This window comes from Chlamydotis macqueenii, chromosome 7 (genome assembly GCF_036417535.1).
Source record: "Chlamydotis macqueenii isolate bChlMac1 chromosome 7, bChlMac1.mat, whole genome shotgun sequence".
Classification (NCBI taxonomy): domain Eukaryota; kingdom Metazoa; phylum Chordata; class Aves; order Otidiformes; family Otididae; genus Chlamydotis; species Chlamydotis macqueenii.
In genome coordinates this window covers 5,434,059-5,447,841 of record NC_141562.1, presented here as the reverse complement: position 1 = coordinate 5,447,841, position 13,783 = coordinate 5,434,059, and the positions used below count along the sequence as shown (strand labels likewise).

The 13,783-nt window shown below is 41.2% G+C and overlaps 1 protein-coding gene across 2 annotated transcripts in view; it reads right to left on the bottom strand.

Moving 5' to 3' along the window:
• Positions 1-11,043, bottom strand: part of RET (ret proto-oncogene) — an 82,416-nt gene extending 71,373 nt beyond the window's left edge. For both annotated transcript variants that reach the window (XM_086751766.1, XM_086751767.1), the window contains exon 1: positions 10,809-11,043. In XM_086751766.1, coding sequence (XP_086607892.1) covers positions 10,809-10,854 — 46 coding nt within the window. In that variant the 5' untranslated portion in view covers positions 10,855-11,043. The remainder of the gene's footprint in view (positions 1-10,808) is intronic.
• Positions 11,044-13,783: the final 2,740 nt, after the last annotated feature.

Below are 13,783 nucleotides of genomic sequence, written 5' to 3'. Positions count from 1 at the left end.
TGTCTACTTCAACAAATATTATCACTCCAATGCATTTCCCTTTTTGCCTGAAAAAAAAACAGCACTCTATTCCTCCGGGTGACAAGGTTAGGCCATACGTATATAGACTTTTTCAAGGCCCTAATTGGAAATGCTCAGTGCCAGTGTGAGGTCCTCAATTCATTCCCTGGGATTTGAGAATGCTGAGCATAGTATTAGAACTTTTTTTTTTAAAAAGACAAAGACCAACACATATCAAATATATCCCTGGGGATATTCTGGAAACCAGAAACTCCAGAAGCTCATCTTGACATCAAAGGCGTCTAGCTCCTGTCTATTCAGCTGTTGATGATTAACAATATAAGTATTTTGATATCAACTCTCAAATTGTATGGACCACAGACTCAAGTTACCACTATCTCTTAAAGATACCAAGCATTAACTTCAGCAGACAAACGCTGCAATTGTCCCATTTCTTACAATCAAAACAGAAAATCATAAGAAGATTAAGTGAGAAGTTTCCAGCAGAGGTCATCTAACTCACCCAAGGTAGGACCAATTATGCATAAGTAACATCAACCCATTGTTGTTCCACCTGTCCTAAAGATACTCCCAGTACAGAAATCACATGGTAACTGCAAACATCAGATTCCTGTAGCTCCCTGTTATCAAAATGGTTCCTGAATCTTACTTGCCATGATATAAGCCCCATGTGTCTTGTTTCCACCGTTACTCCATTTTCACCATTAGATCCATCTTTATAACACTTCTGCATAAACTGAAAAGTTTCAACTCTGTGCTTTCTCAGTTGTCTTTGTGAATAAATATTGACAAGTACTTCTATCTTTCTTCAAAACAGCATTTTCTAAACTTCCTGTTATTATCCTTTGCATTCCAATAAGCATGAAGACCAAAATGCACCATTCAAAACTGGGTACTGTTAGTCATCATCAGAAAACAGGCCTGATGGACTTTCAGTGTGACTGAAAGTGGCAATTCTTATGTTAACACCACCACCAAGGATTAACAGGGGAAGGAAAAAAAAAGAGCCCCAACCACAAACAAAAACTTTTGTCAGAGGAATTTTTAGTAACAGAACATTATTTTATAAAATAAGTAAAAGTCTTTGTTAACAGTCTCCTTATTACTCTGACACATGTATCTACTATATTCAAGATAAACTGAGTTTGTGATTACCAACCTAAACACTTAAATAATATGCCTTTCCCTTATTTTCTCCTAGAAATTGTGTTGTAGGCAAACAAATTCTGAAAGGCTCAAGTAGAGACTTCTATAGATTCTTCTAATTTGCTTTCTAATTGTCAGGTATTTAGCATGTCTATGCTATGATGCCAAGATATCCTGTGCAGAGACAAAGGACAGAATTTTTTCAATTAAATAAAAAATTCCCACCTAACTGCATGATGCCAGGAGACAAGGTTTTAATAAATTATTGAAAAGATTATAAGAATATAAACAAGAGTCTGTGGAAGCCAGATTAAAAAAAAAGAGGAGAGGGTGGGGCAAAAACTGCAAGAAGTAAAAACCCTGAGCTTTCTATTCTTACTTATCTTCTTTAAGTATTTGCCCTGACATGTCTGGTCCAATTTTCATTGCAAATTTTATTAGACTAAAACCTAAGAACAGAAAGCCTTAAAGACTCTTTCCCCAACATTAACAGGCTCTCCTAAATGCCTCAATATTATAAGAAAAAAGTCATTTTACAAACATTTCCTTTTTTTTACAGAGGTTTTATAGGTGATTTATTGCCATTTCCTAAGATGATCCTGCTTGTTATTGAATTTACAGAAACTAAGTTTTAAATGTTTGGGCTATTTTTTCTCGTTCTCTCTCTTTTTTTTTAAATACAAAAGAATCTGGAAAATGTATTTTCTTATAAACTCTCTCACTATCAAAAACGTCCTTAGCAAAGCAATTTAGGACAACTCTTCTGATCTTCACAACGGCAAAAGTTTATCAAAGCAATAAAACTGTTAAAATGCTATCTCATTCAGAACATGTCAGCAATGCTGACTTGAAACGTGCAATAAAATTTATATTACAGTCATATTGTTCCCCCCTCATTACTTTAAAACCTATATGTTCAAACGCTAAATTTAAACACTCCCATTGCTTTTCTGTTTCATAATTGGGATTGGGATGAGCCATTGTACAGAAATAATCTTCCTCAGTCCTTTTTATTTCAATGACATCCACAGGCTCAGCTAGAGAAACCTCTACCCTGAACTACTCAAAAGCAGTAACAGGCAATCAAGATTTCTTTATATTTGTTTCTATATTTCTTTCCAAAGACCCTGTGGCTATCAAAATACAAATGGGGTACCTAGTACATAACTCACAGTTCAACAGCAGCAGAAGTCATCCAAGGCAGCAGAGCATCAGAAACCGTTGCCAACCGTCTACAGCTCAAGGAAACAACAGGCCTACAGAAAGGCTTAAGTGCAAATCTTACCTGGTCTAACTCAGGGAAGTTAGTCACACTATTAAGGCTACTCAATAAAACTATCCACTTAAATAAATATACATAAATATAAATATACACACACACACATACACACAGAGAGAACTTTGTTCATGCTGTCAGTGAAAAGTATCTCAAATGTGTATCTTGGTCACATTGAGAAAGTGGCCAGGAGCAGTGTATCTAACCCTCAGGTGACAAGGTAGGACAAAGATACCCAAACTACCTCTAAACATACTGGCCCAGATATTGTAAACTAAGGCAACACGGGGCTCAGTGCAAGCTACCCTGAGTAGTAAAACACGCTGCTTCCAAACAAGCTAGATCTTTGTATTCTGCAGGCAGCAAAATAAGTTTGAGATGCCACACTTGCTTGTCTGCGCTACTCACACAAAGGAAAGCCTGCATTTCGGAGCCATGACAATCGTTAGCCTGGCTACACACCAGGGAAGGGGAACTTTACAGCAACGGGCAGCATCTGAACGTACCGTCACAGCTGTAACTTTGGGAACTTCTGTGCAATTCTTCACAGGGCTTTGATTCAGCAGTCTCAGCCTAAAATGCTTTGCTGATATGGCATAAACCTAAGCATATGCCTAAGGACTTCAGAGATGTGAGAAGGCTCCATTAAAGTGCTTTACAAAATTATGTTCTTCTTACTGGAGGTGCCAAAGCAGCACTTGGTTGTTACTGGTAATAATGAGCCCTGGATGCTTTCTCCAGAGGTCCTGTCAGAAGTTCCCAGTTATCACTGTGCAATTTCACATGACAGTACCAAGACAGCCAATGCTCTCTACCCAAATCCACTCTCATTCCCCTACTCCTGATTTGAATTTTTCATATTTTTTCTTTCCTGGAAAATAAACAACTTCTCATTTTCCTAATAAAATCAAAACTTTAAGCCTTTTGCTGCTACAAGTTTTTGTATCCTCTCCTTTCCCCTCCCTGTTATTCAGATTTCATGAACAGCACCCTTTTGTCTAACAGACCACAAAGCAATGGCAATATATTTTAGAAATATTTTCATATAATTTGCCAGTGCCTAGTTTTATTCTTCATAAAAGAAAGCTTGATTGCAGTCCTGGAGTACACGCACATTTCAAACCCTCTCCTACTTTGAGATGATGGACTGTCATAAATGTATTTATTAATCATTCTATACTGGGTATTCCCATCCAAATAGACATAATTCATTTAATATTTTTTAAAATCAATGTTGAGAGCCATAGATGACTGTTACGGGCTAAATTTCAGTAAGCCATAGCTTTTTTTTTTACTTTATGTTCCATTTTATTTGTATTAATCTGAATTCTTCCTGTCTTCCCCCTTCTACACAAATAGCAGGTAGTCAGCATCTTCCTCTCAAATAAACAGCAGCAACACTAAGAGCTACTTTCAATCTGATAGGTAATTTCAGAGGAGCACAGTGGCAGGGCGTGGAAAAGATAAACTACAGAATCAAATCCATTCTCACCAACATTTTGTAAACCATTTATATTTCATACATCCTCATTTCTCTTTGCACAGAAATACTTTTCAATGTCTACTTTTAGATAAGAGGACATGGAAGGTCACCTTACTGACACAGGCAAAAAGTCTCCAGAAGCCAATGAGTGTAGAAGTATCCTCTTACGGAGTCAAAGGGAACTGCCCCGCAACATCCTTGGGAGGGACCAGTCTGAGAGTCTCAGCTCTGCATATAGGAATGGTGTGGTAGAAACTTCTCATGTCTTTAAGCCACAGTGAGATTTAAGTCTCCAAGTCAGCTTCGGAATGGCACCGACAGGACTAATGGATGCCTGCTGTAGTTCAGAGGCAAAAATAGTCTTTAAGTGGCTTGATAGATATGTGAAACTCTGGTCTACTGATGTCAATGAGTTTTGCCATTTCACAGATGAAAAGAACAGATAATGGAATTGTCCATATAAGAAAACTTAGTGTCTCTGAATTTGGAAAAAACCCTCTAGATTTAATTTTATTATCTGAGAGTAAAATCTGTCTAACTTTGAAGAAAGCCATAATGGACACTAAAAAAACACCCATTACAGCAACACAAGCAACTTTGTTATATCAGTTAAATATAATGTTTAATTAGTTTTCTAAATGCATACACTGAAAAGCCATTAGACAGCCATTAGAAGTAATATATCCATTTTCTTTTTACAATCACCTCATTTAGTTAGGCAAATTTCTAAAGTAATTCAGTCAAACAACATTTTTGGCACTCTTACCCCAGTGAAGTTTGCAAATCCCTTTTTTGACTGCAATTTTGCCTTGAGCTCTAAAGCGCTGATGATCATCTTCATTTCGGCAGATTTACAGAGCATCTCTTAAGTAAAAATGTGCCTGGTATGTTTATGGCCCCATTTCAAGATCCAGAAATCTGAAACTATTCAGCTATTTTTATGAAGTAATATTTAAGAAAACATTTTTGTGTTCTCTTTATGCAGGGCAGGGGGAAAGACAAAGTATGTGAAGAATAAGATTGCTTTAGATACCTTTGGGGTCCTTTTAAAAACAACTAAGCTCCAAAAGTATCAAATTCCATCTGGCTATTCACACCTCAGCTGACTTACTATTTTATTAACAAAAACTTTCTTAATAATGTTATTAACTAGCAACCTAGCTTCATGAAACTTGTCAAAAGGCTCGTGATGACTTTGCCAAAACACTGTGGAAGTGGGCAATATATTTCACTGATGAAGTACAAGATCCCATTGTAAAAATAAAGCATCTGAACAGATTTTATTCTACAGCTGATGCTGTTTTTTAATCAGCGCATCATCACTCTAGAGATTCTGTAAAGTTTTCCAGAGTATTTTCCGCACTTTGTGTCAGCTGCAGTATGGGGTTATGTGATATGCAATCAACAATGCATACGACATGCAAAGGAGAACGCTACTGATGGTGGTATTCACAGGAAACTAGGAGTGTGAGACAATGAACAAATCTGTAGCACAGCTGTTAACTGAACTTGAATCCTGATCTAACCAAACTAATATGCAAACCTCAAATCTGACCTTCTCCTACAATAATTGCTTTATTTACCCTTGCAATGCTTCAGTTATTTGCGTTGCAAAATATAGCGGAGAGTTTTAAAAAATAATCTGGAGAATAAATAATTCCAAAGTTTATTTTGAATAATTTGGTTATTTTTTACGCTCTGCTTTCGCCAAACCAAGCAAAAGTAGAAAGTAAGAGATAAGACAGACCCTGCATCATGCACGTGCCTCAATCTTGAAGCAGCGTGCTCTGAACACACACCCTGTGCACGGAGGGAATCACGATCTCTGTTAAAGAAAGGTTTGCAGCGTTACCAGTGCAAACTCATGCACCCGATAAGCACTTCATTATGTTTCAAAACCAAGAGACAATTCCAGTCAATCACCAGTTTGCACCACTCTTGGTTCTGCCGGAAAGCTGAAGGATGCCCAGCGATGAATAAAGCAAACCCTTTCATCACCGCAGTTAGACGCTAAGTGACCTTTACACAAAAAGGCTCTCTACAAAACACTGAGCTCCTATAGCATGGATTTTTTCCAACCCATGGCATTATTTGTGTTTGCTAGTTTGCATCACAGAAGAGACAGCAGCCCAGAAGGAGCAGGAACTATGAATTCTTGTTTACTGTTAGCATATCTCCTTCAAATACGCAGCATGCATAAGACAGTGAAGTTGCCAGATGAGGTACTGAGGAGATAACTACTATTTAGTTTCTCTCAGTTCAAATCCTAAAAAGACCAGAATTAGTACTCGTCTCGTTACCAGCCTGAGCAGTGGTGCCAAGAATGCAGCAAGTACAGCAGTAAGTGAGCAAATCCTTTCCCTCCTGCCAGGGGCCAAAGCGGGGGAGAGGGCAAGAAACAGAGGTTAACAAAATACATGTTTTCTCACCAGTCATGTCTGTTGTTTCAGAAGAAAAAAAAAAACAAACCAAAACAAAACAAAAAAAACCCCCACTAATATTACATACAGATGGAAAACTGGCTGTGGGCATGCTACTGGATCCGCATCGTGTATTCAGGTGCTGCACCACCACAGCCATACAAACTGCTTACGTTAATACAACAAGAAATCTTTTCTGTTAATCAAACTCTAATGAATTAGGTTTTTAGCATTAAAATGCTGGCTTTTTGTAATCTTCATATTAATTTCCTTTGTACTGTGTTTATGATAGTAACAAAACCCATGAATGAAGCCAAAGACCAAGACTCCAACAGAGCGACTGGCAGAACTAACCAAGCCAATACGGCACGTTGCCCTGATACACACCCTGAGGAGAAAGGCAGACAGGCAAGTGCAGGCACCTGAGGGACAGAGGGTACAACAAAAATAACAATGAGAAGTAAAAGGAATTAAATACAAATGTGGACCCCATTAACCTGACTTGAAAAAAAAATCCAACACCCTACATTACTTTTTGTGAAATAGAAAATGCTGCAGGTTGCAAATTTCAGTGCAAAAGGTTGTTCGTGGAGTAACTGGAAGGTGATGGACCTGGGAACAGTTATGAAGTGAGGAGAGACACTAAGCCTAGCAGGTCACAGAGGGCCCAGGCACCTTCCCTGGAAATTAGCAGGAGCTCTGGGATAAGCCCCGCAGTCCTGTGTGAGGGAAGCAGCAGTTGGGGTCCAAGCAGGCGGAAGCAGGTGAGCGGAGCAAGGGGAAGCGCTGGCACCCCCAGGGGTCTGAGCTGCCTTTAGAAGAGCCAGTGCTTAAGATACTGAACCTCTGGGCAGGGAAAAATAACAAAGCAGGAAAGAATCAAGGTGTCATAATTAATATTCTCTTTCCTACCAAGAGGAGCGATGAGGTTTGAAATTTCCTCATAACTCTTAGACCCTCTCCAAATAAGACACATATGGTCTAATGAAGTGCCTCTCACTTTTCACCACAGATTCCCTTCGCCCTCACACTAAAGCCAGGGTTATAATCTAAAAAAGTAAAATGAAAATTGCATATTGTCTGACCAGATCACTACCAAAATGACAGGCACACAAACGTATTTATGTCTACCTTTAGCTTGGTCCCTGACTCCAGTCAATGGTCTGTGCTCCACCATTTTGATCTAAAGATGTCAGTGTACAGAGGATCTTTTTTTTGGAAGAACCACATAGGTGTTCTTTTCCTAGGAAAAACATCCGTTTTCTATCATGAAATACAAATATTACACAAAATTTCTAAACTTTGGGGAGAAGAATGTCAATATTTGCACAGTTGGTTTCTAAAGTCTGTCCTTGATCTGGATGCATGAGTTGAGCCAGGACTTGTAAATTGTAACCAGTCAAAATAAAACATTAACAGTAACCCCAGTAGCATGAAAATGCACTGTAAGAATGGATCCCATACAGTGCTTAAATGAATATCAGAACTAACACATTCAGTGATAGTTTCTTATCAGTCAATAAAATAGAAAAAAAAGATTGAATAGTCTCTATTCAAGAGCACATTTGTTAAAGTAGCATCTCTATTATTTCCATGTAGAAGCAGGTTTCCCTTCTAATTTTACAAAATATGCATACTGTAGCACTTAAAACTTTTATTTTACTCACTGGAAATAGATTATCCCTTCAAAAGTATTCCCTTTAATAACAAAAATTACTTTCCAGACAAGACGATCCTACCAAGTCTTTCCCACAGGCACTCTTTTCTACACGTAACTGAACAAGGTCCTTCTCTTACATCCGTGAGCTCCCAGAAATGAATCAAAACTCCAGTGCCAAACAGCCATGCAGCGTGGTGTGCAAGTAAACACGCTGAAGACCTACAACTAACAAGATATAAAACTTGGGAAAAATACCTGTGCACGTTCCGTAACAAAAATCTGCATTTCTTTAACTGATACTGGTGAAAGAGAGAAAAGTCTTAATTTGAGAAGAACAACATTGCTTTTATTTTCTTTATTTCTAGGCTGCCGCGTGTTAATGCCAGTGCCTGCAGGAGACTCAGGCATTGCTTGCGGTGCAAAAGCAGCAAGGCTGCAGCCTTTCTGCTTCAGAACAAACGCTTCAGTGTGCTCTGCGAAGCCTGCCAATACAAAAGAACCAGATCTAATCCCTTCAACTAACAGCACGCTCCCCAGATTGATTAGTCCAGCTCACTTGGTAAAACGCAATCTCATTCCAAGTTAGAGAAAACCTCAGGGTTAGTTGTGAGCACATTTTAAGAACTACTGCAGTTTTAAGCTTTCCAAAACCCCACAGGTAGCTAAACCAGAGATAAACCAAAGAGGAGATGAGTGCAAGGGCATCACTGCGTGTTAATTTTGGGTGGGAATCCTCCACTGCGAAGTCTTGCCCAGGTGAGAGAGATTCCTTCACAACACCCAGCGGGAGCGTGGCACGGTTACCACTGAAGAACCTCTGGCTTTCCCGGAGGATGGAGCCCACTGAAGTTTCACTGCGTTCCTCCCCCTGCCAGGGGACCGCAGCATCACACCGAAGACAGCTCTGTGTCTAAACAGGAACTCTATGCACGTGGGCATTCTGCTAATACCTCCAAGACATAACAACTCGTCTTACCCCTGTTGTCAACTCAGCTTTTATTATATAAATAGGAATTAGTGTCACACATCTAAACAACGTGAAACAGTGCTTCTCCAGCAACAGACACCGAAACTACATTGCTAATACGCTAGACTTCTTGAAATAACTATGAATACAATTACCCTAAAGTGTGATCCTAAATGTATACAACTTTTCTTTCCCATAGTTTAAGTAAAAACTAAGGGGAATCAAGTATTAAGCCTCACCAGCCAAAGTTGAGAGCATAAACAAAATTAATATTTGCAATTATAAGTATAAGCAAGTGGTATTAAAAAAAGTCTACTTGGCAGTCTATCCTACTCAAATAAATTAACTTCTATAATATTCCTCCAAGCTATGGACATATCCAAGAATTAACAATTTATGGTCATATTTAATAACAAAAAGTCTTTTAAACTGATTTGCAGCTGCCTTGGCCTGATACTTAAAGAAGAAGGGTATAGATATATATGTTGAGCGGGGAGAACACACAGAGACAACTCTCTTTCCCATACATGACTTTCAGAGTGAAATTCATATAAAGTTATACAACTAAAAGTAAAGTCAAATGACAGTCCAACTGAAAGGGAGACAATAAAGAAAAAAAAGAACCAAAACCAAAAACCAAAACACTCCATACTAGGAAGCAGCTTCGGAGTTCCAAGCACCAGTTTGGTCAGCACACACAATATTCCGGGGCATCACAGCGTGAACAGGAGTGAGTTCATCTGTCCAGCTTAAACGGAAACCACTGAAAATCATTTTCAAACAAACGCATGTGACTCATTTTGGCTGATGAAAACATCCTCCTCAAAATGAAGAACTTTGGCAAATTACCTAATTCTGCCAAAAATATTAATGAAAATTGATTTGCCAAATATAAAAGCCAAGTAGGCGCAATATATCATCCATTAGCAATACAAGGATGGGTAATTCTTCCTGACAGTGAAATGACTTGGGATACAACCCATTTTATTTTTCTTTTAGTAAGTGTTTAGATGTAGTATATCCCATGTATTTCACTCCCAGACACCCTAGGTCTGAGTACTGGTGAGTTTTTATGAAGATCAGGCCTTAACAATAATGTACTAGGAAGAGAAAGAATAAGGGCAACTTAAAGTATTTTAACAAACTAAAAAAAAAATAAAACAGAGGCTTTATAATCTCTGCAAGTTATGAAGAGTAGTTTAAGGTGGTGTGAACTAATACAATTAATCTGAAACAATACCAAGAAGGAATAAGTTGCACATTTTACAAAGAACTAATCAGAATTAATCTTGCACTTCACTCTCCGCCACACCGACTAGCGAACTACTGGGCTGTTTTGGGGTTTGTTTTTTTTCATAAATGCATTTTTGGTGTGCAAGGTTCTGCTGCATTCTCTAGCAAACAACCACCTTGATTTATTCGTGTAAACATCAGAAATGCATTGGCAAACAAAGCCATATGGAAGAGAGATTGATATAATGGATTTTCTGTTTGCTTTAGAAACTTGACATCTGCCAATAACATCATCTAAGTTATGAACCAATAACTTTTTGTATTTTGGTTATTTTCCTCTATCAGTCCAACCCCAATTTAGTTTGATGATGCAAAAAGCTCTGGGAGGGAGACGACAGAGAAGGAATAACGTTTCAGAAACTTAAAATAGGAAGACGCTTGAATATCCTTCCCTTCCACATCATAAATTTACAGAACAAGGAAACTCACATCTGTTGTAACTTAGCCTTTGAGCTCAAAAAGCAAAGAAAAAGTATGAGGATTATTGATATCTTGTTCGTATTCAGGGAGGATTTTTCGGAGCTCGGCTCGGCGGTACTTACCCCCGCAGAGGAGAAGGATGCCCGCCGTCCGCCCGGCACAGGGCATCTTCGGGACCCCCGCGGCCCCGCCTCGGCCGCCGGCGCTGCGGGCGGCACCGCGCCGGTCCCCGCGGTGCTCAGTCGGGCCGGCCCATGGCCCGCGGCGGCGGGACGGGACGGACCGCTCCGGGATGCCGCTCCGCCGGCTTCTTCCCCCGGTCCCCCCGGGTGCCGCCCCGCTGCCGCCGGCCGGGAAGAACCGCGCTCGTCCCCTCAGAGGTGCCGGCGCCTCTCGGGCTCTGCGGGGAGAAGGCGAAGTGGCAGCCGAAACCCCGCTCCGCCGCCGAGCCCCCCGTGCTGCCCGGGCGGCGGCACCGCCCGGCTGGGGCCAGCCCCCGGCCCCTCCTCCGCCGCCAACCGGGCCGCCCCCCCTCCCCGCTCCGCACTTGTCCGCACGCCGCACCCCTCAACCCCCAGCCCCGCCTCCCCCGGCCGAGGGGAGCGGCGGCGGCTCCGCCCCGCGCATCCCTGCGGGAAAGGTGCAGGGGGCCGCCCACCTCCCCCTGCCTCCGCGGGGTCCCCGTGCGTCGGCCCCCGCAAGGAGGCAGCGGGTGGGGGGAGGATGAGGAGGAGGAAGAGAGGCGAGCCCCGCAAACACACCAGGTGCGAGACAAAGCGGGGACCGGCGCTGCGGCACCAGGATGGACCCGAGCGGCCGCCTTCCCCCCGCCCCAAACACATTAAACGTGTTGAATAATTAATCCTTGGGAGGGGAGACAATTTTTGCTTGATGGCAGGAGGATGCTGTGAGAGATGAGCTCTACCTGGCAGGCAACCAAAGTAACCCGGAACGCAAGCATCCCGCTGCGCGGCGAAACGCCACTTTTAAACCGCAAGCAGGGGTGGGGAGGGGGAGGAAAAAGAAAAAAGAAAAACAGAGAGAGAGGGAGAGAGAAAATAATCTCGCCAAGCCAAACAAAACAAAAACAAAACAAAACAAAAAAAAAAAAAAAAAAGAGGAACAGCCGGCCCCTCTTACCTTACCTCTCCTGCCAGGGCACTCCAACCTGCCGGGGAAATTCTTCCTCCCGCTCCTCCTCCCCAGCGCCGGTGTTGCCTGGACTCAGGCACAGCTCAGCAGCTGCAGCTCCGACCTCTCCCAGCCTTCCGGCTTCGAAACGCCCAGGCGAGAGCAAGGAGAGGCGCACAGCGGAATGGTACTGGTACTCGGTGTCATTTCACCGAGCAAGGACAGCTATCGAGAACAGAAATCAAATCAGAAAGTCTCTCTCTAGACTAATAAGGACTCTGCTTAAAACACCCAACACTGCAAGACGCAAAATGAAAGAGATTACCCTCTCTAGAACTGACAAAAGAACTCACCCATTTTAACTTTTCTGTTATCTCCATCAAGCATTCCCACATTCTCCATCAGGCTTGGGAAAACAGTAAGCCAAATGCAAGCACCTGAAGGGGTGTAACAATGAATTTGAGACAAACACTAATGACCACCATAAATAAATTGCATTTGAAGCTGCACCTGACAGAAAGTATAAATGAAACTTTTTGTGCACTCACATGCACAAGCCTTCGTGGGGCTTTCACAGATGCCTAATAATAGAGGGAACTGAGAAACATATTTGGGATGATTCCATAAACCAAGGGAAAAGGCTATAGCAAAGAAAGGAACATATAAAACATTAACATTAAATCAATGCTTTGTGGAGAAATCTCTTACGTTAAGCTGAGCTTTACCTTAAATCATATTTAAAAGCTTGCACAATATACAAATCAATATTGATGCCATCTAAAATACACCACTATCATCTGCACTGATAAATGCCAGTTTCCATTCAGGACAAAGTGACTTCTTGGAAGAATTTCAAGGACTTCCAATCTCTTCTGGCATCTCAGCAACTGAAGCCAAAGCTGTATTCTTCTGCCAACTTCAGGCTCTGCTCCAGCGCATTAAAACTGGTTTTAGATGCCATCATGTTCGTCATACAAGGAGCAGAAGTAAGGTCACCGGAATAATTTTTTCATTTGATTTCCAGGCTTTTAAGTTAAGCAGATTTATATGTTTTTAGAGGATCATAGCTTATGCACAGCACACATGGGAAAAAGTTGCCAACTTGGATGAGAAAGGGACTAAATACTAGTGTCTTCGGTGTTCCAGCTACTGTGATCATCACTCTAATAGTAATGTAGTCACCATCCTTCCTGGAGCTGTTCTCCTTTGTGGTCTTCGGAACACTGCAAACCTTCAACAAGGAAAAGTGATGGCATACTGAGGAACTGTATTTCATCCAGGAAACATAGCCGACCACACGGAAGACAAAAATAACTTAACTGCAGCATCTCATCCCTGTAAAAGCCTATTCAAAATGGAGGCATTTTGAGTTTTCACTCAGAATTCAAACCTGAGGGGGAAAAACTGAACACTTCCTGCCCAGCCTTGTTTCCACACCCCTAAAGAGATCCAACACAGGCTGTGAAGCATCTGCCCTTGAGTTGCTAGAAGAATACAAGCCTACAACCACCTCCTCCTTCCAACAGCTAACTAATCTCCAAAATGCCTAAAATACGTTCACTTGGCTTCTTTGTCTGAAGGCCTTTTGAAAACTCAAAGAAAATCAGTGCTAGTAAAGGGGGAATAAAAAGCTAGGTGTCCTTAACCCTCCAGACAAGTTCAAGCTTAAGTCATCTCCCATTACTCTCCTAGCAAAAATACTTTGGAAATAAATTGATGCTGTCCTGCAGGCTGGTGCAACTGTGAAACTATGGCTCATACTCTTTTTTTTTTTCCTGCTTTGAGTCATTCATTTGGCACAGCAGAGAGAGCTATTAAATTATTGTATTTTTTTCCTTTTATAAAGGCACCCTGAGATGTCTTGATATGATAGTGCTTCCTGAAACTGGTGCTAATTGATAACTGTTTCTTCGTTTCATCAGAAGTCTTAGGTCATGCTCATTTAGCATCAGGGCAGGGCACTTGA